This window comes from Meriones unguiculatus, chromosome 10 (genome assembly GCF_030254825.1).
Source record: "Meriones unguiculatus strain TT.TT164.6M chromosome 10, Bangor_MerUng_6.1, whole genome shotgun sequence".
Lineage (NCBI taxonomy): Eukaryota > Metazoa > Chordata > Mammalia > Rodentia > Muridae > Meriones > Meriones unguiculatus.
Window position 1 is genome coordinate 97338299 of NC_083358.1, and position 26533 is coordinate 97364831.

The following is a 26533-nucleotide window of genomic DNA, read 5'->3' on the forward strand; positions in this document are numbered from 1 at the left end:
ACTTTGGTATTGGGGAATACTGTTTATTCTGTTTATTTGCTTACTTTAGAGATGCTCTTGCTGTGTAGTGCAGGCTGGCCTTGAACTTGATATTTTTCTCTCAGCCTCCTAAATGCTTAGATTATAATCATTGCCTCTAAACCTAGCACCAGGATTAAAAAAATATTAATCAAATATAAAATTTATTTTTTTCCATAATTTTCCTCATATGTTTTTTTATTAACATAAGGCTGGTAAACTTGGGACTCAGAATTCAAGTTGGGTATTCAGGAACAAACCAGTTTGAGAGTCAGAGTGGGGCTCTGGAAGGTATATAGAGACTGTGCTTAAAGTGCCAGATGGTCTAGAGTAGTGCCTGGCACCATGGTAAGCACCAAACAAATACTGCCTGTTGTTATGACTGCAGTACTGTTCAGCTGTAGTGTTCAGTTCTTCATTTATCCTTCCTTTTCCTTCCTTCCTTTAATCCATTTTTAGCTCTTTAACTCTGCTGACTTTTGGCACATCCAGTATATGTTCTGAAAGGGAGGAGGCTCAGCTGTGGGCTCTACTTTTAGCCACTGACAATTATTTAGACACATTTTATTTGCTCCTTGTTTTTTCTATTACAAATGGGGTTTGAATGTGTGATAATGGGGAAGTTCCTAACCATGATAGTCTAGAGAGAAATATAAATGTGACATTGTTTAATCTGTGCTTTTTTTTCTTTACTCAGAATGTTTGATGTAGGTGGCCAAAGATCAGAACGAAAAAAATGGATTCACTGTTTTGAGGGAGTGACAGCAATTATCTTTTGTGTGGCCCTCAGTGATTATGACCTTGTTCTGGCCGAGGATGAGGAAATGGTATGTTGAAGCTTTGGGTAAAAAGTCCATCTGACACAGCTAGGAGATGAACATAACTCCTAGGAAGATGGATTGCTTTTCTTTACTCACAGAACCAAAACTTAATGCTCCTTGTTTCCTTGTCAGTGAGGTTAGTTTCCCAAATCAATTCCTCCATTCCACATTTGCTCTTGGTAGTCACGTTATGTGGGCAGGATTGCATCTTGTCAGCTACTCCTCATCCCCTGACCCCAAGAATTATACAAATCAGGATTGACTCAGCTTCAAGTTACAGTAGTACCTAACTTAGATCCATGAATTTGCTTTGCTGTTTTAAAACCTCTTGGTATATAAATTAATGTGATTTTCATTTTTGCTGCTAACCTATCATAACCCTGTTTGTTTTTCAGAACCGAATGCACGAAAGCATGAAATTGTTTGACAGCATTTGTAACAACAAATGGTTTACAGATACTTCAATCATTCTCTTTCTTAATAAGAAAGACCTTTTTGAGGAGAAAATAAAGAGGAGTCCATTAACAATCTGTTATCCAGAATACACAGGTAAAGGGCATGCGTTCTGTTGGAAGTGTGTAGCTTAGCTGTCATCGCTTTGGGGCTGGTCATCAGCTGCCTGATGACTCATGCATACACTAACAGTGGGCTCAGAAATAAGCATCTGAGTAAGATCCCTTAAGTTTAGAATGTAACTTCAGAGATTAGTGCTCTAAATTTTTGAGGAATATGAAATACAAAAATTAAATTTTGGCATATGTCCAAAAAGGTACTAAAAACAATATTTCTTAAGAAACAAACATTAGTTCCAGAAAGAAACTCATATGACTTTATTATGTAAAGTATGTCTTACCAGAAGTAGAGATAGTAGTTCAGCCTTGATGGGGCCAGTGCATTCTTTCTCTAGGGACAGTGACCTTGTGTGAGTTATTTAAAGGATGACATGGAAATGATTAGGTACAATAAAGCATGTGGAGAAGGGGGATTGCATGTAAGACAGAATGGAGGCTAAAAATGGCCTGACTTATTCTGAAATGTAAAAGTGGCATATGGTGGCAGTAGAATTTGAAGTGGTAGCAGGGAAAAGGCCGGCCCTGTGCCTCCCACTGAGGCAGTGAGGAGCTAGTAGAGAGTTTCATGGGCGCATGCTGTAGGACAGTGCGTTGGCAGTAGTATAGTGAAGACAGTGAGGGCTATCTTAGGATGCAAGTGAAAGCCTTTGGTGAGAGCTGGGAGGTGCAGTCTTAGACGCCAAGGGCAAGGATATGGGTGGGTCTAAGGGTTAAATTCAGAATATGAAATCATTGCTAGGCTCCTCTCTGAAGGAAGTAATTTCATCTTCATCTCTTTCGTCATCTCCAGGTTTATTCTCTGTTCCCTTACGAACTTTCTTTGATGTACAATATATAAAATAAAAGATGGCATTGCTGCCATTCCTCTGTCTCCATTAAAACAATGAGGGTCCACTGGTATTGCTTAACCTCAAATTCAAATAGCTAGAAAAAATATTCTGGTTATGGCTGAAGCAGAAAAAAAGCTATAGGCCAGTCAGTTATTTGAAATTAAGGACAGCAAACAGTGATGGCAGGAGTGTACTGTGAAAGCTGTGAAAGGTCTGCGTTAGCTATTTCCGTGGAAGGGGACTCTTATTATCTGAGACCTTATGCATTCTTTGTATAATAAAGTGAAAGGATACAGCAAACATTAGGACATCAAAGGTGCCTGCACTTTTCTCTCAGTTGTATGCTTCTGATATGGTCTGAATTCCTATTTAGGAATGCTGGTTTAGAAGTATCTGTGGAATAACCAGGTAGAGTACTATAGAGGTTATTATCGTTATCTATTAGGTAGTGATACGAATGCTGGGAATGTAGGAAAAGGTTTCTTGTTTGGATTCTTTTACTTAATATAGTTTTTTTTTTTTTTCCTTTGAGGTTTATCCAAGATGCAGTACCTACTAATATTTAGTTCTTTTTATTACTAATACTCTACGCATATGCCACAGTCTACTTATTCCTTAATGCTAACTTGAATCATCTTCTTTTCCCACCTGCTTGTAAATATTGCTCCATCAGTTAGCTCTGCTTTTCTGTTTTGTTACAGGATTTCACCACTTAGTCTGTGAGTCTCCTTCCCCTTCAGCCCACACTACTTAGAGGTAGCCTAGGCTTGCCTTTGCTTCTTCAGAATCACACCTTTTTGTTGTGAGCTTCCAAGACTGTTTCCCGCTGACTCTGTTCTGAGACTTTAGTAGCCCACGGTCCTGGTCACCAGGTGTCGGTCTGTGTTCTTACTGGATAAAGTTCACTTTTTCTTTTTAATTTAGAGGTTTTCCTTCAGATTTTAAGACACAGCCTGTTTTAGCTGGACAGTGGTAGCACACACTTCAGTAGCGTGAGTTCCAGGACAGTAAAAGCTACACAGAAAAACCCTGACTTGAAACATACACACAAACACAGAGATATGCTTTAGGTATCTACAAAATAGTTTTCCTTTATTTTTGGTGTTTAGTAGTATTCTTTTCTCTGATTAAAATAAAGTAGTTACGTACTTTATGTAGTAGTCTTTCTTTCATAAGTTCCTCTGCCTCTCCCAGTCTTCTTTATGTACCTAGTTGACATTTCTTGTCATGCGTGATCTCACTGAAAATAGCCTTTGCTTTAAGGAAAGAACTATACATTGTCTTTTTAGTTTCCCTGACACTAACAGGTAGTTTCTAAGGCTTCCCAAGGCCAAAAGAAGGTGTAGAAGGTGGATGACCTTCCACATTTTATATATTAGAAATAAGGCTTACTGTAGATAGGTCCCTGCTTGCCCCTGCTCCTTGAAAACCAACGGCTCTATTGAGACAGAATCCACCCTTTAAAGTGTGTTACTAGCAGTGCTGATGATTTTGCCTGCATCTCGGCCGTTGGGAGGATGAGGTAGGATGTCATGAGTTTGCAGCCAGTCCAGGGTAGATGAGAGCTTGGGTCAAAGTCTGTAACTAGGGTTCTACTTGTTTCCTATCTGTTAGGTTGCCTTTGCCTCTTTAACTTTGGAATGATTTTGAAATAAATGCTTTACCTTTTTGGAATCCTTATTTCAGGATCACTCCAAGGGCCAGACTGTGATATTTTAAACAGTTGCATTCTCTAGAAACGTGCCCAACTACTTTTCTAGTTCTTTTGTATATTTTCTAGATTCTTTTTTAGAAAAACTAAATGAAAAACTAAATGAAAAGGAAGTGAAACTTGTTTTCTTTATTTCTTGTGTGCGATGATTTTATTTTAGTTTTAGTGTCTTTTTCATGAAGAATCTTTGACTATAGAAAAACCCTAATGAAAACAAATAGAGAAAGAATTCTGTTTGTATTCAGTTGTGTTGTGTTGCTTTTCTTAAGGAAATGCTGATGGCGTCACTTAGCTGGGTGCAGGTAACTGTTAGATCTTGAGTTGACAGTGTTGGCTATCTATTTCAGGTTCCAACACATACGAAGAGGCAGCTGCTTATATTCAGTGCCAGTTTGAAGATCTGAACCGAAGAAAAGATACCAAGGAGATCTACACTCACTTCACTTGTGCCACAGACACCAAAAATGTGCAGTTTGTTTTTGATGCTGTTACAGATGTCATCATTAAAAACAACTTAAAGGAATGTGGGCTTTATTGAGAGGATGGCATTACTAAGGTAAAACTTTAGAGAGTTGAGTTACAGTGCTAGGATGGTGTGTTTTGGCTTTGTAAATGTTTTTCTAATTAATAATCTTCTTCCTTTTTAGTTTCTACAGTGAGGAGTGTTGAGACCAGACATCATCTGCTGTCTCTTGGGTCAGCTACAAGCCTGACGGGACCAAGGAATGGCAGCAGCATGCAGAATCTTAGCACTCTTTAGCACAATCTTCTGTATTAGGGAATGTTTAATTGGCATGAGAAGTTCAAGTCAGACATTGGAATTGGAATAACTGTAAAGTATGATTGCATCATCAGGGCATCCCTTGGGTTTTATAATCTCAAAAGTTTAGGGCATATTGAAGTCGAGGTGCTGCATTCCAGAACTTAAATATGTAGCCTACTTTTTTCCCCTTCTTAATAGATCACCAGTAGTTAATTTCTAGGTTTTTCTCATGGAGAAGATTAACTAGAAAATCTTATTTGTTTGCAAAAGAATCTTCTGAGAACTCAGTCTTAACTATGCACACAATGTGACCAGACATCTTGAAAACATTCCTCTTAGTAGGAACTGTTTGTTTTTAAATCTTGAAATGGTGAAGAATAATATTTCCATAATTAAAGTTCTTCCCAGATATTGGGACTACATTAATATAGCTTTTTTGAATGAAATTTACATTACTGCCATGTTTAAGGTACCATGATGGTTTCTAAACATCAGTCACTTTGGAGAGTTCTACAGTAAGATTCTAACTCTCGTTTCTTTAAACTAATGGTTGAAGGTTAACCTTGTTTTTGCTGATTACCAAATTACTAAGTGAATACTGATGTGATATGATAAACTCTGCTTCTTAGATACAGACACACCCAGGATAGCTGTCAATTAGAGATGCAAACTGCTAAATTGAGAACCAGTGACTTGCTACTACCAATCTACTAAATTGGCCACTTTGATTCTTGCCTGTTTGTCTTAGTCATGGGGAGTTGTGTATAAGGTGCCCCTTGTTCTCCAGCTTCATGACCTTTTTGTTGTTGTTGCTGGGAGATATCACACACATCAGTGTGTGAACAGTGCATGCTTCTCCTTTGTAAATGTGGCGCCAAATCCCTGTCTGCATCGTTTTTACCGTAGTCATCCTTAGTCAGTATGTTCTTTTTCTAAAACTTGCATTTTGGGACTTCTTTTTCCACTTTGTCACGTGTACAGATTTTAATCTGTTACGGTTGGCAGCAGTATTAAAATGGTGAGTAAAGAGTCCAGGATTGTTCCTGTTTGTAACTAATCCTTTCTGGAAATCTTGTCTTCAGTTTCTTTTTGCCCCTGCTGCGTGTTCTTTGGCCTTTGTCTGAGAGTGGGTTTAGGTAGATGGGTGTCTTTGAAAGTCTAGTTCCTTGATATAATAGTGTTATGAAATCTAGGGCTAAGGGCTTTATGTGCAGTCTCTGTACAAGTGATATGAGTCATAATCCAGCATCCTGATTTATATTTTGCTTGTACTGAGAGCTACAGTCCTTTTGTACAATACATAACAAATGTCATTAAACACTGAGTGGACCACTGGGGGATGGCAAACAGAGAATGCATTTTGAGCATTTCAGATCAGTAGTTTGAACAGTGCCTTTTGGGGTCCAGTCTTTCTGAATTGGATCCATTTCATCTTTTGATGTTACCTCCTACTCATTTAAAAGAAGGTTGGTGGTCAGAACTGCATTGGAAATCAAGCCACAGTGATCAGTGCCTTTGCTGGCAGCTTTTAAATTTTTTAATTCTTACACGTTTTGGAAAATCATTTTTATGCAGACAGTATAACTGTTATCTAACAAACATTTCTGTAGAGCTAGGAAAATGCCACCTGAAAGAAAGAAAAGTATTGATTTTAATCAGTGCTTGACTGGATTCTCACATTAGAGGGTTGATAAGTCTTACTCTGAATTTATCTTTCTTTTGTTATATTCTGTAATATAAAAGCATCTGGGAATGAGAACTAGTGAAATACTTTTGTCATAATTTTTCTATACTTTCGGTTTAATAAAATGGTGTTGATAAGCTAAAATAATAGATAATCCAAATTTAATTTTACTTCAGAATGCATTTTGTATTTTCATTTGAATCTGTCTATTTTTTAAGTCTTTCTGCTAATTAAAAATAGAAGTTCTCTACATGTTTGCCTCTACATACCACTTTAATTGCTTTCAGTTTCCATGAAGTTGTTCCTACCTTACCATCCGGTGCCTTTCTTCCAAACAGAAGGAGGCGGTTTTGAGTTTTCAGACACTACCTGAGGAAAGAATCACCAAAGCTCTCTGAAGAGGCTTCTCACCTATACATTCTAAAGTGTTTCTATTCAGCTAAGCTTTCAAATCTCTAATTTATATTTTGAAGAACATTTCTTAGGCAGAGTAGGAATGTGGGAATAAAACATCCTATTAGCCTGGAGGAAAAAAAAGATTGATACTTATAATTAAAGAAGCCAAAAGTTAGGTATTTTCTGCAGAAAATGCTGGTGTTTTATGATGGATAATGTTCCTATGGAAGTGGCCAGATCTTAGCCTGGCTTAGCCTACTGTATCTTCACTGATGGGTTGTTACTATTTACAAGGTGCTGAAATCATAAGTGGACCGAATTTTTTAAAGCAGCTTTAAAAAAATTTCTCATATGTATTATTAAACATGCGTTTTAGACTTTTTAACCAAAAATAAGTACTGTCTTTTCTAATTCATTCACTTAGCATGCGCCCTTCCCTGGCCCATGCTGCTATTTGTAGCTGTGGCTTTTGATGGTGCTTCTGTGGCCTGGCTCGTCACATTCATCTCCGTATCTGTTCACTTAGCCCTTGTTACAGGACTCTCTGGTAAAGTGAAGGCATGGAGACAGTGGAGCCAGTCTCTCATTCAGGTAAACAACCTTCCTCTGCCTTTCCCTCTTCACAGTTCTCTAGTCAAAGCTAACTTAGCACTTGTATTTAATCCTCCCTCCCACCGAGACAGCATTTCTCTGTGTAGCCCTGGCTGTCCTGAAACTCAGTCTGTAGACCAGGCTGGTCTTGAATTTATGGATCCACCTGTCTCTACCTCCGAAGTGCTGGGATTAGGCATGTGCCACAATGCCTAGGGAAATCTTATGTTTCTTATACTACTGACTGTAAGGAAAATGTTATCTTAGTTTGCTTCTACTGCCAAGAAACTATTGTGTTCTTCATCGAGCTCCGTAGTACAAAGCAGAGACCTGACCAGCTCAGACACAGTTCTCTATGTGACTCAGTACCCACCGTGCATTATTAGATTGTTCCCAGTAAGCACAAGAGACATACAGGACATCTAGAGGCTTGCCATAGAAACTTGGTTTTATTGAATTGTTAAGAAGTGAAAATAAAGGTTTTCTAGATGCTGAGAAACTGATTTTCAGAATGGTCAAGGTCTTTTTGCTTCATCTTAGTTTTACATACACAGATACATACATACTCACACTCCATTGATTTGGAGCTAATTTTGTGGAGGATATTTTTGGATGAGTCAGGGTAATACAGTCCCCTGTCCCCGCCAATACTGCCGGGCTAAGCCATGAACTTTTGAACAGGTCACTTTCAGTCTTACATTTCCTCTCGTGTGGTCCAAAGATGGGCTGCACTAAACTATTTCCAGGGGTGATAATCTATAATTTGACCAGGTAGAAATAACATTTGGAAATATAATATACTTTATGATAATCAGGATTATAGTACACTACAAAAAAAATGTCCTATGACACATGTACTTACAGTAGTTGGTGTATAGCATTGCTTACCATATCTTCAAAGTGAGGAGCTGACTTGGAGTTGGTCCTCAGTTTCTGGATCTTTGCTTTATATTTCAGCCATTTTCATTTTCCATTCACCCTGGTAGGTTCCCTTTCACTAGCTCAGTATACCTTCATGTTGTTACCAAGCCGCGCCCCCAGAGGCTCTAGCTAACGGGGGAGTCCTGACAGAAGCTGTGCTGGGGGCTGTGCTGGGTAGAAAGGGCAGTGGGAGGCAAGCGCTCTTCCCTCTTGACCACCTGCTCCCAGCAGTGCCAGCACTCTGGTGTGCACCTCTGCAGGTGGAGTGGAGCTGGGATGAGGTGGCACCTGGAGAGTGGTGAGGAACACCGACAACTCGGACAACCTAAGTGTTGTCATCATAGGGGCTGTTGTGTGTGTGGCATTTGCTCTTAAGACCAAATGACGCGTGCTGCGTTTATGCACCATTCCTTTACCCACAGAAAGTGTACCGGCACATTTCTAATTACTTTTCCATTATTTTTATTGTAGGAAAGAATGTATAGCAAGAACTCTTAAGTTTTCTAAGGAAGTATAGAGTTAAGTAGCGTGGGTACATTCCCACTGTTTTACATCCATCACCCCCATTCAGCTCCAAAATTTATTTTTTCTAATTGTAAGTTCTACCTACCAAATAGTAACCTCCACTTCCCTCTTCCTTCTAGCCCTGGTAACCATCATTTTGTTCTGTTTTGATGGTTTTAAGTGCCTCATATAAGTGGATCTATATGACACTTGTCCTGTCATGCCGTTATAGTATTTAAAAACAACCCATCAGACTGCGAAAGTTAGCAGTCTCTAATCATGCTGTGGTAGGGATGTGCCCAACAGCCTGTCACTGCCATCTGAGGAACTCATGCTGTCAACCAAACACATTTACTTATACTTCTGTGACTGCTAAATTCTGTTTGGGAACCTATTTATCTCAGTTGCATTCATTTTTAATTCAGCCTTCTAAGAACTAAGATCACAGTAAAAGAAATAGGGTTGGGTGTTTATTCTTAGTGAAAAGAATGAGTGCTGGCTTAGAATGAATGTGACACCTAACAAAAATGACCAATGTACATTTCTAATAGGGCAAAAGAAGAGAAAGCAGAATATATGGTGTAGACTTGTTCTTAGGTGTTTTGTGTTTTCTACACAAAGTTTTCCATGTACATAATCGAAATGTCTGGAATAAAAATAGGTCAGTTAGCCTGGTGGTGTGGTGGTGGTGGTGCACACCTTTAATCCCAGCAATTGGGAGGCAGAAGCAAGCCGGTTTCTGTGAGTTGAGGCCAGCATGGTCTACACAGGGAGACACTGTTTTAAAAAACAAGCATGCAAAAAAAGCCAAAACAGGCGTTGATGCAGAAGTACAAATTGACTCTGTAGTTCTGAAGAGTGGAGTGGAGGGACAGTCAGCCTGCCAGGACTAAGGATTAACGGCAACAGCAAGTGTGTCCCTCCCTTTCCTTGGAGTGAACCCAGGCTGAGTTTCAGACCATCATTTTGACGTTGTTCTAAGGTACAGATAAATGGGTGACCAGGGCCCAAGGAGTTACGGCAGTACAGCAGGGCACTTTACACTCTGTGTATGTAACCAGTTCTGACGCCGTTGAAAAACAGCTGGGAACATAGTCCTTTGAGGAGTTGCTGTTTCTCCTCTGTCTTGTGAGATTTGTATGCAAGGTAGAGTGTGTGAATTTGCAAGCCAGTTAAACATTAAAATGTCTGTCAGAAAACAGGAGGGGACCAAAATGCAACTCTGGTTTTGGCTTGAGTTTTACGGTTCTGTGAGCAGTCCCCGATGAATCGGCTCTTATACTAGAGGCAAGTTTTTTGTGACTATTAGTAGCGAAAGAAATAATAATAATAAGCAAACTGTCTAGTACAATGCAGAAGGGGCCCTCTCATGTGGAGCAAATAGGGTAACATTGTGGTCCGAATAGACAGTCATACTCTGGGTTCTGTTTTTCGAGACAGGCGCTCATGCTGTAGCCGTGGCTGACCTAGAACTCACAGAGGTCCGCTTACCTCTGCCTCCCAAGGACAGCTGGGATTAAAGCTGTGTGATACGACTACTGGCCATACCTCAACTGCTGCTGCTGCTGCTGCTGCTCCTCCTCCTCCTCTTTCTCCTCCTCCTCCTCCTCCTCCTCCTCCTCCTTCCATGGCTGCTCACTCACAGTGCACACGCCTTCAGCTTGTGCACTCCAGAATCTTCACATCATCTGTGACCGTCACCGCAACCACAGCTGTTTTGCTCTCTTGGCCAGCAAGCTTCATCTTTTGGATCATGTGTGTCGGGGACAGAGGTGGCCGGTTAATGCAGCTCATAAATAACCTTTTCAGCACAACCTGATTAAAGGTGGAGTTGGTTCATCTGGCCAGAAACCTGTACAGCTTGACTAGCAGCTGCAGGTAGATGTCGCGGCTCTTGTGCTCCTTGTGCCAAACCTTCCAGTCTTTGTGGCGAATGTCAACCCCCATGATGGCACCTCCTGCTCAGCCAGGTCCAGACAGCTACCTCAGCTTCATTAAGCTCCAGAGTCTATACATAAAATTAATTCTTTCATTTGCTTGTTTCCTTTGAAATTCTCAATCTTAATTTACGTATTTTTAAAGCATTCTGAAGGGCAGAACCACTCTGCCCTTTTGGGTATTACCCTTTTTTGCAACTTATTTTGCCCAGGTGGAGTTTGTTTCTGCTTTTAGTTTTAGTTTACTATTATTTTTTAATTGTTAGTAGTCATACCTAGAGAAGTTCCTCTTCAGGTTCCTCTTCCAGAGGACCTGGGTTCTAAAAACCCAGTTAGTGGCTCACAACCATGTGTAATTATAGTTCCAAGGGTTTGACATTCTCTTGTGACCTGTGGGTACCTGTCATGCAAGTGGTGCACAGACAAGATGAGCATTCTGAGATGTGTATGTTGGTGCATGTCTGAAGTCCTGGCTGTTCACCAGACTGAGGCAGATGGATCTCTTGAACTTACAAATACAAGAGCAGTTTTGGCAATACAACGAGACTCCAGCTCATAAAAAACAGAAAAACCAAACAAAATATTAACCCGAAAAGAGATCCATAGCCTTTATCCTGGAGGGACTCGTGATCTAAGTCAGACTCTCAGAATCATTGTATACTGCATTAGAGTGGGTGGACTGGTGATGCCTGGGCATGTCATTCAAAGGAGTCTTTGTGTTGCCCTTTTTTTGCAAGATGCCTTGCCCAGGTGGGGTTTATTAGTTTCTGTTTCTGGTTTTTGGTTTTGTTAGTAGCCATTCCTAGAGAAGTTCCTATGGTAATTCTGGCAGGTTGGTGTGTGTGTCTGTGTTCATTTGTTCCTTCAGACTATTACATGAATCCTATTTCAGTGGTTACAGATTGGTTCTTCGGTGGCTTTCAAGCTCATGAGGCTGGCTGGCTCTCTACTATTAATATTGCTAGAAGCAGCTAAGTGTGAATGGGAGTTTCTGGCAAGGAGCAGACTTTCATTTTAATTGACACTTTCTTTTATATACTAAAGCACGGATGCCAAGTTCTTTCCTCACTAGTAGTTGTAAATGCTAAATCTATACATGGCTTCACCACCTCCTGTCAAGATAAATGCAAGCTTCGTTTCCCTTCTGAGGAGTTCGAAGGAATAATTTATCCCTGGTTTGTTTGGGGAGATGTTTGCAGCCAGTCTCACATGGACCCAGCTGCAAAATTTCCAGGGCCTTAAGCAAGCTCAGCAGTCCTTTTTGTTCCTGTGAAACATGGAGCAGTTGGAATGAGAATTCAGATTGCTCACTTGTTCAAACTCTGTGATACAGAAGTGGCAGCAGAAAAGGCCTAAGTGGGAGTGTGTTGCTGTCCTCAAGTTCTGTCACACACTCTTGAAAGCTAAGCAGTCATTTAAAGAGAGAAAGGAAAGTGGGAACCCAGGGTAGGAGGGAGGGATAATTTGTTTTTAATAAAGGTGGTAATTTCTGAATGAGTTTTTTAGGAACGAGCAGGCTCACATCTTCCGTCCTGTGATCCAGGTCTCTGAGCTGAGGCATATACACCTGCCAGTAAACACACAGGAACTTGTCTAATTGTTAATGGTTCATCTCTCAGTGTAAGGAAGGTTTGCTGTTAGGCTTTGAGAGAGAGCATTCTAATAACCCAGTGTGGTGGTCTCTCGGTTGCAGCCTTCATGGTGGCTTTCCATGGCCAGCCACAGCAGCTTTCATGTGCTTTCTCCTCTATTAGATTTGTGCTCTTCAGAATGACTCTGTAAAGTAGGTGGGGAAGCTAACCTTTATTATATAGATGAGGGACTTTTGCTTAAAAGAAATGAAGCATTTCTATTCTTGTACTAAGCAGAACCAGTACTGGAACCTGGGCCTTAGGATCTCTGGCAATGTGTTCTTTAAAGTGTACTAGCCATATTACTTGAAAAACAATTATAAGCATGCCCTCTGTATCTCCAGCAGAATGGGCTTATATGATCTGGTTCATGGTGACTAATTTTCTGAAGTCTCAGACTTGAGGCTACCTGAGGAACTGAGCCTTAAAAGAGCCCACAGTCCTTGAGGTTTTCCTTGATGATAATGTCTGTAACTGCATCAAACACAAATTTGACATTCTGTGTGTCTGTAGCACAGGTCATGTGACTGTAGATTTCTTTGACATCTTTTCTCATGTTGAGGTCAAGGAACTGGCTTTTGATATAATTCCCGGCATCCTCATAGGAGTTGTTTCCTGTTTTGTTTTGTTTGAGAAAAAAAAATAACATGGAATAAATTAATCTGTAATTGCCCTTCGGAGTATTTTGCTAGGCCAGTGGTCCTCAACCTGTGGGTTGTGACACCTTGGGGGTTTGCATATTAGAAACTTACATTCTGATTCATGACACCTGGGGGGGTTGCATATCCGATATTTACGTTCTGATTCATAACAGCAAAATTACAGTTACGAAGTAGCAATGAGATAATTTTTTTTTTTTTGGTTGGGGGTCATCGCAACATGAGGAACTATATTAGAAGATCACAACATTAAGAAGGTTGGGAACCACTGTGTTAGACAAATATGGCCAGGGTCTGTCTGGGGGAGTGAGGCCTTTCATGCATGTAGGTGCTATTCCCTTGAGTGGAACAAGGACATGGAGGAAAGTGGTCTCTGTCTCCACTTTTGCTTTCTGGCAGGTATCCTTAGAACAGTTGGTGGCTCTGGTGTATCCATCTACTCTATTCCAGACACATCTGAACATGAACCTTGAAACCATTCCTCCCTTAAGTTCCTTTGTGTGTTTTGGCCTATGGAATGAGATGGTCTCATCATCGTTACTCTTATCTGCACTTACCATCATACTCCGGAAAACAAATACTGAGGTGGACTTTCTTAATTTTTTCCTCAAAGAGGTCCTTCTTGTTGAGAAAGAGAACAATGGAAGTAGCCGCAAAGAACTTGTGGTTACAGATGCTGTTGAACAGATGCAGAGACTCATGCATGCGATTCTGGAGAGGAAGCAGTGCGATCAGATCAGCTCATGGGACGGATGTCTGTTTACTACTGTTCTGCCCAAACAGACCAGTGCTCCAATATAAAGGGAAAGCAAGGGAACAGATCATAGGTTTTTAGTGAGGTGGGGCACAACTAAACATTTGGGTTCCTTCCAATTTTCTGTCATGTTAATAGTTTTGATTTGGGGGAGTTTATTAGCATCTCAGAGTTTCAATTTTCTTACAGTTATGAGAGCTAAATGAGAAAGAACATCCATCTCCATGGTAGTAGCCGACTATAGGAGACCTGAAGACTAGGATACCTAAATGTGCAGGTTGTTAGCTGCCTAAGTGCAGGGAGCATCTATAATGCTGCTGTTAGGCTGAAGCCAGGCCCAAATTAGCACGTTGTCACTTGCTTCTTCAAGGTGACTCTGCTAGGCTACTGTCAGGGGATCCCGAGTTTCAGTTGGGGCATGACTGTGGCATGGAGTCTTTGGCCCCTGGTGTCACAGGGAAGGGCTGGAGGATTTCCCAGTGCTATACCACCAATACTTAATCTTCTCTCATAGCTACTTTGAAAGATAAGGAGAGACCTGCTGTGTATTTGCAGAGTCTAGAGTTAGCCAGTATCCCAAGTCCACTGAGCATGTAGGGACCTGAAGGGTGCCACCAGCTGACTTGAATTCATTCTTGTCATCTAACTAGGGAAAACTAATTTGTAGCCTTTCTTCACTGGTAATGCTCCTGCTGTTGATACTTCAATACCTCCTAAACTCAGCGTAAAATGGAAGAGATCTTGGAATGTGAATCATGCTATAAGACATTTTAGCTAAAAGATACAGAATTCTCTACTATGAACCCCACCAGTTAAGGAGAAGAGAAGAGAACCAAAACTGGAGTGACAGGATAGAAGCTGTGTTTTCTGTTGGGCAGCTGGCCAATGTTTATGTGAAAGGAGTGTTTTCACATCTTTGACTTTATCTCAAACTCAAAAAAGGGAACTGGCATAAAGATAGCCATTGAAAGTCCTCCTTGCACTCCCTGTTTCATCTCTCTGTGTCCACTTCGCATCATTTCCTCTTGTTTTGTGATAGCCTATAATATGTGGGTTTGTGATCTCAGACCAAACTCAAGTTCAGTAAATTGAAGCTTTGCAGTACTAACCTAAAACCTGCAGCAGAAAAAGGGTTTTTTGGAGTTATTGATAAACATGAGACAGATTGCTCTGCTGGGAGATATCCAGGCTGTCAGGATTAGCCAGGTGGGGCAGTGGAACAACAAGGTTTGGAGGAGGGTCATGAGGAAAACCAATCCCACTGAAACTGGTGTAAAGGCCACTCACCACTTCATCATCTTCCACCAGCACCATGTCATAGGCACTGAGAGCAGCACAGAAAATGATGCAGGTGACTCCCTCAAAGCAGTGGATCCATTTCTTCCTCTCTGATCTCTGTCCTCCCACATCAAACATCCTAAGGGAAGATCAGGGTGTGCTCAGCATGTGACTCACTTGTCTTTGGTATTCACCCTGAGAGAGAGCTGGCCACTTGGGGCCAGTTAGTAGCAAAATCAGAAATAGGAGACCCAGGAGGAGGCGGAGGACAGTAATTCAGATTGGGCTTCAACAAAGGCCAAGAAACATGCTGTGAGACCTGAGACGCCCCAGGGAACCCAGTGCTGACCTGAAATTCAAATCTTTAACAGAAAACTTGGTCTCGATGATGCCCGTGGTTTTGACCCTAGATCGAAGCACATCCTGCTCATTAGGGAGGTAGTCAGGGTCTGTAATCCGGTCCAGCTGGTTCAGGTAGCTATCAAAAAGAGAGAGGCATCGGTGATGTTACAGTCTCTAAAGTCAAGACTCAGGGAGGCAGAGGGTCTCCTGATAAGTCACACAGCTGATACAGGGGCAGAAGCAGGACTGGAGGCCACGGCACTCAGTCCAGGTTCTGCAAAGCCTGTGCACCTAGGGAAGGAGAGAGCTGGGGCCACACCCATATGAGGCAAGTGTTCTGTCCCCCTGACTAAGCCTTTCTAGACCTTTGAGACTTAAGTATGTGCCCAAAGTTCCATCAATAGACAGGAAATAGACTGAAAGAGACTTTGAACACACGAGCCGTGAAGGCAATGTGTGGACCTGATCTCCCGAGCCAAACTGGGGAATGTGAACACATTTCGATATTTGGATACTAAGAAATTATTAGATATTTAGGTGTAATGATATGATTTCTTCTGTACATTTTAAATATATAAGGGAATTCTCAGGGTGAAGTGAAAGCTACAGAATCCTTTAGAGCAGTCTAGTGGGAGGGCTGACAAGCGAACTAGAAACAGCCATGAATCAACTGCCAACTAATGGTTCACTCCATTTCACTTTTGTATGTTTGGAAGTTTCCATGAGAACATGAGAAAGTACAAAGGGTAGAAAGAGGGCAGATGCGAATAAAATGACTTAGTATGGAGAGGGAAGGAAAAGTGGCATGAGTGTCTCATGTATTTTCACATTTAAATTCTCATTAAATCTTAGAAGACTTGAGATTCATGTCTCCTCTTTACAGTTAAAGGAAAAGTTTGGGAGACTCAGACATGAGGGCTGAGTTTCAGACCAGCTATGGCCACAAAGAAAGACCCTGTCACATCCCAAAACAAGAAAGCCCCTGGCATACTATAAAACCTCAGCTTTGCAGTCATGCAAACCTGGATTCAAGGGCAGCTGTCTTTGCCAAGTTAACTGACATCAGTGAACTGCAGGTTTCCTAGTAGAAAATGGAGCTAATGTGCCTTGACAGCTCATGTACAAACAAGTGAAGGGCCCTGAGGTACAGCATATGTCACGCACCTAGCAAGGGACAACAGAAACTAAGTGATAATGTTATTTCAAGATGAGGTGATAGGGGAGTAAACATGGGCCTGTTTGGTCCCATAGCTCTTGCCCACTTCTGATACTGTACTGTTGCGGGTGTTGATAACTCTGTCCCTTATCTTTTTGGAACCAGCTTTGCCAAGCTGATTGTCTCTTAGTGTCTGACCATCTTTTTTTGGTTTGCCTCTTTGAGATAGGGCCCAGGACTGCTAAGCAGAGCCCCTGTTTTGAATGTTGTGTCTTAAAGCTGCATAGCCACAGGGAGCCATTGTAAAGGGATACAAAATAGTGGAAACTGACGGATCTCTCTGTGGGCTTCAGTTCAGTGTGGGGGTCTGCAGCTTGGAACTGCTTGGAATTTAAAGCTGGGAGAGGTCTCCCCTGAGCATCATCCCCCTCCTCTTCCCCAGAGCCTTACTAAGATGCCGAGTCATTGAGCTGGAACTCTGCAGCCCTGTCAAAGCAGGCTTGAACTCCACCGTCCTTCCACAACTTTCTGATGACCTCCACCAGCTCAGGAGGCATGGTCCCCTCCTCAGTGGAGTCAGCCAGGTTGTTGAGCTGCCGACCGGCATCCTGTGTAATCCAGAAATCTGGCTGAGAATGAGCTAGGAGTAGGTGAGTAGCTTTCAAGGAGGTTTCTGGGAATTTACTGAATGCAAAATAGTTTGCATTGCTCCCAAAGCCTATGGCAGTACAGTCTCAAAGAAGGTGCAGTTTAAGGAAACATGCTAATTTACTTTGAGCCTGCTCTCCAGGTGTAGCCAGCCCTGAGGTGCCTAGAGGATAGTCCTAGGTGCTTCCTTCAGGTTTTAGATTAGGCTTCAGATTAGGCTGAAAGTGGATGGGTAGAAGATAATACGTCTAGCCATTATGTAGCCATTTGCAGGGACTGGAAATTTAAAAACTACACTGGCCCTAAAAATACACATACCAAGAAAAAGCTAGCATACTAGCTCATAAAATTCTCATAGCTAGGGCAAGAAGCTCAAGGAGAGAATTTAAGTGATAAAATGAAAAAAGGAAAAAGATGCTGGGAGTCAGTTTTGTAAGCATTTGTTGTAAAAGTAGGAGTTTCTTACTCTTTTAGGACTAGGATGATTTGAAGCTTAACAGATGCGATTTGAGTTACACAGAACGTTTTCTTACTCGACTTCCTTTGCGGTTGGTCTCTGGTCCTGCTTTCTCCCCCAACCAAACACCAATCACCTACCGCACAACTTGGTTCAGCATAGTCAATGCCTAGTGTGGACATGGCTCTGATGATAGCCAGGATGGACTGCAACACGTTCCCATAGATGACAGACTTGAACTCGAGGCATTCTTCGGGTGAGTAGCCATCTTGGTGAATGATCCTTCAGGGAACAGACACTAAACTTTTAGCTGGACCCGAGGAACTAGAGCTAAAGGATTGGGACTCCAGGTTGGGGATATAGGGTCATAGGAAGCCACCTGTATTCCTACTGCTCCTGTATTTCTGCTACAGTTCCCAAGTGCAGGGTGAGGGGAGGGACATTGGAGATCAGGTCCTTTAGTTGCCCTTCTGCTCAACACCAACGCTGGCTCCACTGACCCCCCACCAGCACTTCAGTCATCCTGGAGTTGTGTTTTTACTCACTTCATCTGTTTGACGATAGTGCTCTTTCCTGACTCTCCAGCACCTAGAAGGGAAATATTCACACTGTCAGTTCCCCCCAAAGGTCCAGAAGATAGTGTGTGAACAGCGCTTTCTAGGATACTTAATTGGGAGACAACTTGAGCTCAAGCCATTCAGGATGTAGAGCAGTTTCTCCCTATTAGCATTATTTACATGGGGGAGGGATTTGGGGAGGGGGGTTGAAACAAGGTTTCTCTGTGTAGCCCTGGCTGTCCCAGAACTCATTCTGTAGATCATGCTGGCCTCAAACTCAGAGGGATTTTCTTTTTTTATGGCTGCCCAAAACATTGTAAAACGTTTAGAACTGTGCCTGGTCTTTACACACTAGAGGCCACCAGCATCCCACTCTTTGTGACAAACAAGTCTCTCCCTAGTGGGAGTCTTCCCAATTGGGAGCCACTGATCGACTCAGAGACGTTCCTTTAAAATAGCCAGACTGCCTATTTTTGACTGGGCAAGTAGTTGGGTAGGATTGGAAAGAGCGGGACCTCTTGATGGTGTCTGTTATTGGCTCAAACATTCTAATGTCCTTATTCAAGCTGTGCTCTTGCCCATCAAGATGTCACGTTCCTTTAGGCCTCTCTACTGTCCTGATCATTCAATCTCCTCCTACTTTACCTGTGCTTGCTTTCTCTAAGCTGCTTACCATGTACCTAGAAAATCTGTTTAGGCTTAAAAGATCTCCCTTCTCTGTCGTCTCTGCTTCCTGTGTGTAAATCTTGGATTCCTTGGAGCCTGAGCCTAGCTTATAAATAGGCCCTGTTAGTGTGTCCTTAGGCTTTACTGCTCCAATCCCTAGGTCCTCAATGGAAACCCATCCCGGGCAGCCAGCCTTCTGCTGCATAGAGCCAGCGATCCCACTTCAGTAGTACCATGGGTGTTTTTGTTTCTTGTGTTTTTTATAAGCCAGGTATCAGTTTCTTATCTTCTATTTGAAGCCATGATCATTTTCCCTGGCTGACTCGCTGAGATGCTTTTATCATCTCTGTACCAACCGATGAACTGCTTGGAGCGGGATCAAGTCGATGAACCTTCCAGATGCCAGGAGCTTTAGAGCAGTTATGTAATAGAAAGCCAGGAGGATGTGTCCATTGTTAAAACCTCCTCCTTCCCTATGTCCCTCCCCTCCCTACCAGGTTCCTCTGTGTAGGGAGGAACTTTGAAAGCAAGGAGAAGGATACCATCTACTTGGCAAAACCCAGTAGGCTTATCCTTGAGACTGTGTTGGGATTGGGGTGGCGGTACCTTATGAATCCATTGGTGGGAGACAGCCCTGTTTACTTACTCTGTGGCACAGTCATCTTGGTGTGTGCCTGGATGGCCAGGGCTTTTGGTAGTTGTTGAACCAAAAGAAGGTGTTGTTGCAGTTGGGTAGCTGAGCCCTGTCCTTTCACTACTTACAGTTCAAGGAAAAGTAAGAGTTCCGTAGCTCTGGCACTTTGGGTCTCCCTGTGGCGACTCTGTTAATGTGCAGCTCCATATTAACTTAGCTCCAAGCTTTGCTTGCTTTCTTAGCTTGAGGCTGGACCAGGATGAAAAGAACACACCTGGCCCTCCCCTGTTGGTCAGACCTCCACCATCCCTCCAGGAAAGCAAAGATAAGTGTTAATCTTCCCCTGTGTCAGTTCATCTGCTCCTGTCACTCACCAAGCAACAGCAGCTTGACAGTCTTGGCTTCCTTGTCAGCATCCTCCTGCAGCTTCTTTTCCAGCTCCTTGGACCTCTTGGCAAGTTCTTTGTCCTCAGCACTGATTCCACTCCCCATCGCTGCTGTCTCCTCAGAGAAGGACCACTTTCTCTGGCTCTTAAAATTTTCCTATAAGGTTCCTGTCTGAGACAGAGAAAAAGAAAAATAGGTTGGGACAGAGGAACATTCTCTCGCTCCCATAAAAGCTGGGCGAGAGTGCGGACTGCTCTTGCGCCCTGCCTACCTTGGCTTACGACTCTTATTCCAGCTGGAGAGCGACTTCTTAATCTAGGGATTGCCCCCTTTATGTCCAGCAGTATGACAGATCAAGCCAATTAAAAGCTTTGCCAGTCAGACAAAGGGCAGAGACAAATGCTTTGTTTTTTGTTCTTTTGCTTTAATGAGGAAAATGACCTGGGTTCTGACACAGCAGGGTAGAATCCAGGTACTGGAGCTCTGGGAGGAAATGGCCACCTCCTCCCTTCTCAAGAGCTCATCAACTAAGAGTCTCTGCTCCTGTGGCTTCACTGAGGGTTAAGGGCACTCTCCAAGTTGAATCTTTGGATTACAAGGTTTTGGTTTTAAAGGATCAAAGGGATAGATAATCCTGGCAAAGACTTGTGCCGCCCCTGGGGCTATTATTGTTCCTTTGTGCTGGCTCATTTCACAGGATGCCTGTCCCTCTGCATGTGTGTGTGTGTGTGTGTGTGTGTGTGTGTGTGTGTGTGTGTGTGCGTGCAGACTAGGCTAGCCTCCAACTCAGAGCTCTGCCTGCTTCTGCCACCTGAGTGAGTGCTGGTTCTAAAGGTGTGTACCATCACCTACCATTTCATATTGTACTTTGTTTTCCCACTGTACATTTCTTCCATCTGGAGACTAAGTCTGATTTACGTTTGAGTTTGTGATTTGCTCGTGGATCCTCAGCAAATATTTTGGTAAACGAAGAAGTGAAGGAAAGGGGGATATGGGGTAGAGACTGGGATTGCTCCCCTTCGCCCCGCACCAGCTTCACTTGGTTAAGTAGGTGTCGCTTGTGCTTTGTGCGGGTAGCACGGCAGTGTCACCCCACACAGCAGCTGGACACTAGACTGCCCACTTAGAGATGGGGTATTAGGTCTGCCCCTCGACCTCTTGGCTGTCCTTCTGTGGGAGTAAGGGTGCAACCCAGCAATTGCCTCACTGACACTGAGCACACCCCTTCGGTCAGAGTTCTCGGAGCCAGTAGTTTGATTTAAAAGAGCCCTCCCACTACACCCCCCTCACCTAGAGTTACTTTAGCTCGCACTTTCTCAACCACCCTAGTGCTGCAACCCTTTATCACAGTTCCTCATGTTGTGGTGACCCCCCCAACCATAAAATTATTTCCGTAGCTACTTTATCACTGTAATTTGCTACTGTTGTGAATCTTAATGTAAATAACCTATTTGCAGGATATCTGAGATGCGTCCGACCCCATGGGTTGAGAGTCAGTGCTTTAGAACATTGCTAACCCCTATGTATGGCAAAGACCAGCCACATCAGATGCCCTGGGGGTTTGTTAGACGCACAGTCTCAGCCCTCAGCTCAGAACGTCCAATAAATAATCTGCATTTTATCTCGGTTGACCCATAGGGCATTCAAGTTTGGGAAGAACTGCCCTAAGAAATTGTTTCACCCCAAGCTTGCCTACTCCTTATGTCTGGTTCCTGAAATATGGTTGGAAGATCACCTGGCTTTTCAAAAATGTTAAGAATAGTTTAAAATGTTTGAAAAGGGCGTGTTTTAAAAATCTATAAATTACAGTAACAATGTGAATTCTAGAACCTAATATAAGTGGTTATTACCTGGCAAGTTTGAAAACTGCCCAGCCAAGCATGGTGGTACATGCCTGTGATCGAACTCTGGTGAGTTCGAGGCCAGCCTGGTCTACAGAGTGAGTCTAGGACAGCTAAGGCTACACAGAGAAAACCTGTCTCAAAAACTAAAACAAAACAAAAAACAAAAGAAGAAGAAAGAAGAAGAAGAAGAAGAAGAAGAAGAAGAAGAAGAAGAAGAAGAAGAAGAAGAAGAAGAAGAAGAAAGGAAACTCTGTCCTACAAAAGTGGGGCATATATTCATGTAGCCTAGGGTAGCCTTGGACTTGTAATGAAGGATGCCCTTCTGATCCTCCTGATTTCACTTCCCAAGTACTGTGATTATAAGTTATGTGTCCCAACACCCTGGAGAGCCAGCCTAGGCCTGTGGGTAAGCCAGGCAGGTTCTTTCCCAATGGAACCAGAGCCCAGAAGGTTTTTGTTTGTTTTGGTTTTTTAAGACAGGGTTTCACTGTGTAGCCCTGGATGCCCTGGAACTCGCTCTGTAGACCAGGCTGGCCTGGGACTCACAGAGATCCGCCTGCCTCTACCTGCCAAGTGCTGGGATTAAAGGCCTTCACCACCACTGCCTGGCTGATCATTTTAAAGGTTGGTTACGTTGCCCTGGAGTGCAGTCCAGTCATGAGATTTCAATTTTTCCTCAGGGGATTCCCAGGTACAGTCAAGGTAGAAGAACCCTTAAGGTAAACAGACTGAATTTGTGCCTTTTTGAGCCCAAATTGTGTGACAGTGGGGTGAGAAAAGAGGAGGAGAAGCTAGGTCCCCACTAATCAGACACTGGGAACCCAGAACAGTGGTTTGTCATCTTCCTTTGCCCCCACCCCCCCTTTCAGTTAGTATCTGAGAGACCAATGAGAAAGAGCTGTGGAGGTGCCTGCCACGGCAATCCTGCTGTCCCAACTCAAAATCGGCTTGTGCTTAGTGACCTAAGGGAAAACAAGAGTCTCTTTGATGTTGTGATTGTTTGGAATCTTGGCTAGGAGGTTCCAGTAATGATACCCCACCAGCAGCCCTGCCCTGCTCTACCCACAGCATTGGTAACTTACACCCAGACCAGAGCTGTGCTGAAGGCTGTGCTGTTCAAAAGAAGGGACCTCAAAGAACTGTGTGTGTGTGTTGGGGGGGGGAGGTGCACCTCTTTGTGCCTTTGCTGCAGGTGGGCCTGTGGCTTGCTTCAGGTCACAGCTTAGTAAATAGAAAAGTCAGTCATCTCCCCTTCACCAGCCCCCATCTCACTGGGTGAGAAAACAGTTGAACAGTTGAGCAAATGGGGAAACTGTGGACAGCTGGTGTGCCTGCACCACTGTGCAAGAAGCCACTAGCTTGAGTCACATGTTGGGGGGACATGACCCTGTACCTTTTCTTTTCCCAGCTGCTGTTGCCACAGCCTCTAGCACTGTAGCTGCTGCTGGACGCTCCCCACCCGCACATTCCAGTTCAGTTGAGAGATTCTCGGCCATTCCCTGGTTGCTGAGGGTACAGGGACCGCCTGCCTTCCCTCTGGTTGTCGTATTCTGGTGAAGAAGGCAGGGTGTGGGGAGCATAGTACCTGTTTTGGAGCTGAGAGAAGCGCAGCGTGGTGGTCCCCCTCGGCATGAGGGTATGGACAGCACCCATGTTTGAGTCACAGCCTTAGATGGCCATAACATTTTGAGCAAAAGCAATTGCTGTTTCCTGAGGGATTTGGGCACATTTCCTAAGTAAAGGAGGTCTCAGCATCTGCCTCACATTTAGTGAGAAGCTGTGCCCCAGATGGAGTGTGGGACACTGACACAGGAAGAATTGCCTTTGGGAACTTGCAATCCACAGGAGGAGGCTGGGGAAAGCAGAGTAACAATTAAAAGGTTGATGCTAATGTTGGGGGTTTCAGAGCTGTTGAAAACCTTGCTTCCACCCCCTGGCAGGAGAGGCAATTATATCCACATCTATTGTGATTAAAAAAAAAGAAAAGTGTGTGTGTGTGTGTGTGTGTGTATGTGTGTGTGAGAGAGAGAGGAGGGGGGAGCCAGCCACTCATATTAACAGAGCATGCAGTAGGTTAAAGGAGTAGAATCCTGAGTTCTTGATCAGCCTGACCTACAGAAGGACCATTTCAAATAACAACACTAGCGAAAGCAAGGGGTGGTTGTGAGGAGGACAGACTTTCCTCAGGGAGCCAGGACAACAGACATGGAGGATGGGAGAGGAAAGGAGGAAAGAGAAAAGGTCTGAGGTAAATGTGGGCTTAGAGAGACTGGAAAGTCTGCTGTGACAGGACACGAAAGGGTGGGAGTGCTAGGAAATGAGATCAAGAAAGGGAAATTGAGGCTAGCTAGAGGAGGGCCTTGCATGACAGGTTAAAGGATTTGGCTGAAAATGGCTGGGCACCTGATGTGCAAACAAGCACAGAGAGACAAATGCAATGTTGGGTGACTGAGGTGAGGGAAGAAGAGGAAGATGGCCGCAGGGTCAAGCTTGATTCTGGAAAGGCCTGGGACTAAGAAATCACCCTGGGCGCGTATCCCTTGGAAGCTTCAGATATTTTCTCCCAAGTCTTGTATCTGCTCTTGTAGAGAGGTCTGTCCTGCTCAGGCTGACATTACCAGGGGGAGCTGGAGGTCAGAAAACCAGGACATCTGTTCTTTGGAGAAACAGGGGCTGGCTGACGTTGGGAAGGTCCGGGTGAGAAGCGTGGTGGAAGTAGGTTAGGAGGAAGAAGCCCTGTCTAGAGGCAGGTAAGATTCCAGAGACTGAAACAGCATGAAGGCTTCAGTACCAGAGAGCCCAAGGCCATGGGATGACTCACTCCTTCGTTCCCCAAGCTCTGCTCTGCAGAGGCAATGAAACCCCGCTGAAATTCTTGCCTGTGTTGAGTAGGTGGGACACTGATGCTTAGCTGGAAGCTGGACAGACTCCCTAACAACCACTACAGACCACATGACCCGGAAATAGGGGGGCGGGGGCTAATACCGTGACGGCATGTTGTTGCTGGTGGGACTTCAAGATGAAGGCGCTCATGAACTGGTTTGTCTGGGTTGGGTGGAGAACAGGATTGCCACCTATTGGCTAGGTAGTTAGGCAGATCTGGATTAGGGGATCCACGCAGGCCTGGTCCAGTATAAGGCTGTGACCCTTGGAGTTGTATCAAAACCTGCAACTTAGCAGAACATAAATGAGCATCTATATCGTCACATGGTGCTTGATTGTTAGTTTGGGGATTTATTTTGTTCATTTTTGGAAGCCAACATTCTCACAATGCCTAGGGGCCATATTCAGAACATCCCACTTTCTGATTCTGGAGAGAGCACCAGTGGGGTGACTAGGGAGTCCTGCAGCATTTTTATTAATTTCCACCATAGTTTTCCATGTGTTTCTTTTCTGTGTATATCATATATGTCACATAATTAAGACCATCCTATCTCTGCAGTTCTTTGAATCCATTTTTTTCATCTAACTTTGTGTTGTAAAGGTTTTCATACAATTAAAAAACTTCTCCAAGAACAGTATTAGTGGTTGCATTTCATTTTGTTCATTTCAACATTCCCCCACTATTGTTGAGCTTTTACGTTTCCAAATTTTCTGTGGCGAGCATTGCAATATTGAACAACTTTGTGGATATTTTTCTGACAGCTCTTTTCTTAAAAGAACATTTTTGTGGTTCCCACCCCCTGAGGAAATCCCTAGAAACTGACATGAACTTTTCAGGGTCTGCTTGCCTTCCTGAATTCTGATTCAGAAAGGTGCAACTTTTCCTTATTCTCTTTTTCTTTCAAAGAGTGTATGCATACCCTGGGGCTATTCCTTTAACCAATAATAAAATTATTTTTGAGTGAAAAAAAAAGGGACTTGTTAGGAGTAGATTACTGGGTCAAAACAGTAAAACTTATTGAGACACTTGATTATATTTTGCTAAATGGTTCTTAATTCTAGTAATGTTTATGGCCACGTAGTGTGTGTCTCAGTTCAATATATCTTCACCTGTATCTGAATGCTTTTGGTGGCTCCTGTTTTGATATTTAAACATAACAAATTAAGAACAAGTTATCTTCTGGTTCTATTTTAGTCTTGCTGATTCTCTGTAAGCTGGATTTCCCCTACTGTTCTCCTAGGTTTCTGAAGGCCACTGCAGGGGGTGGGGAGGTGTTTGTGTTTTTATCTTTTTTGCAGTTCTGGAAATTGCCTTCCACCTGTAAGGCAGAGTGAGCACATACCCCCAAGGGGATATGTGCATTAATGTGAAGGTGCCAGATCCCTTGGAATGACCATTACAGACAGTTGTGGGCTGCCATGTGGGTGCTGGGAATTGAACCCTGGTCGTTTGGAAGAGCAGACAGCGCTCTTAACCACTGAGCCATCTCTCCAGCCCCAAGGCAATAGTGTTTAAAGTCTGTTTTAAGAATAGTGGACAGGAGGCTTCCTCCAGGGCTCATCAGATGCAGATAAAGAATGGGCCTCAGAGCCACTTGAAGTGGCTCAGGCCTGAATCCCAACACTCAGCGAGGCAGAGGCAGGTGGATCTCTGTGAGTTTGAGGCCAGCCTGGTCTACCAAGTGAGTCCAGGATAGCCAAGACAGAGAAACCCAGTCTTAAAAAAAAAATGGGGCTCAGGACCCAGAGTTCAGGATGGAGAGAGGAGGGAAGGGATATTGTGGGGAGACCTGAAAGTAGCTGCACAGACAGCTTTAGAACAGCTGGGTGAGGGGTCAAAGAACTCCCTCAAAGGATAGGATAAGGAAGAGACCCATTGCTGCTCATAA

General features: G+C 43.4%; 2 protein-coding genes across 2 annotated transcripts in view; one reads left to right on the forward strand and one right to left on the reverse strand.

Annotated features, from left to right (window-relative positions):
- Positions 1 to 6651, forward strand: part of Gnai3 (G protein subunit alpha i3) — a 40072-nt gene extending 33421 nt beyond the window's left edge. Inside the window, exons 6-9 of the mRNA XM_021631680.2 lie at positions 716 to 845; positions 1235 to 1388; positions 4300 to 4508; positions 4600 to 6651. Of these exons, the coding sequence (XP_021487355.1) occupies positions 716 to 845; positions 1235 to 1388; positions 4300 to 4490 (475 nt within the window). The 3' untranslated portion in view covers positions 4491 to 4508; positions 4600 to 6651. The remainder of the gene's footprint in view (positions 1 to 715; positions 846 to 1234; positions 1389 to 4299; positions 4509 to 4599) is intronic.
- Positions 6652 to 12201: 5550 nt separating this feature from the next.
- Positions 12202 to 24877, reverse strand: Gnat2 (G protein subunit alpha transducin 2). The gene is made up of 9 exons (XM_021631681.2): positions 24747 to 24877; positions 19905 to 20084; positions 18219 to 18261; positions 17814 to 17955; positions 17019 to 17176; positions 15420 to 15548; positions 15080 to 15209; positions 13596 to 13749; positions 12202 to 12994 (listed from the first exon to the last, which is right to left on the reverse strand). The coding sequence occupies exons 2-9, from the start codon at positions 20020 to 20022 to the stop codon at positions 12804 to 12806; spliced, it is 1065 nt and encodes a 354-aa protein (XP_021487356.1). The 5' UTR covers positions 20023 to 20084; positions 24747 to 24877; the 3' UTR covers positions 12202 to 12803.
- Positions 24878 to 26533: the final 1656 nt, after the last annotated feature.

What these genes read in the sequence shown, in the direction of transcription:
- Gnat2 (XM_021631681.2), bottom strand. Translation starts at nt 20,022, where the DNA reads ATGGGGAGTGGAATCAGTGCTGAGGACAAAGAACTTGCCAAGAGGTCC. An exon ending in ACTATCGTCAAACAGATGAA is followed by an intron (nt 17,956 to 18,218) that starts GTGAGTAAAAAC and finishes TGTTCCCTGAAG; the next exon opens with GATCATTCACCAAGATGGCT. An exon ending in CTCAATGACTCGGCATCTTA is followed by an intron (nt 15,549 to 17,018) that starts GTAAGGCTCTGG and finishes TCTTTTTGATAG; the next exon opens with CTACCTGAACCAGCTGGACC.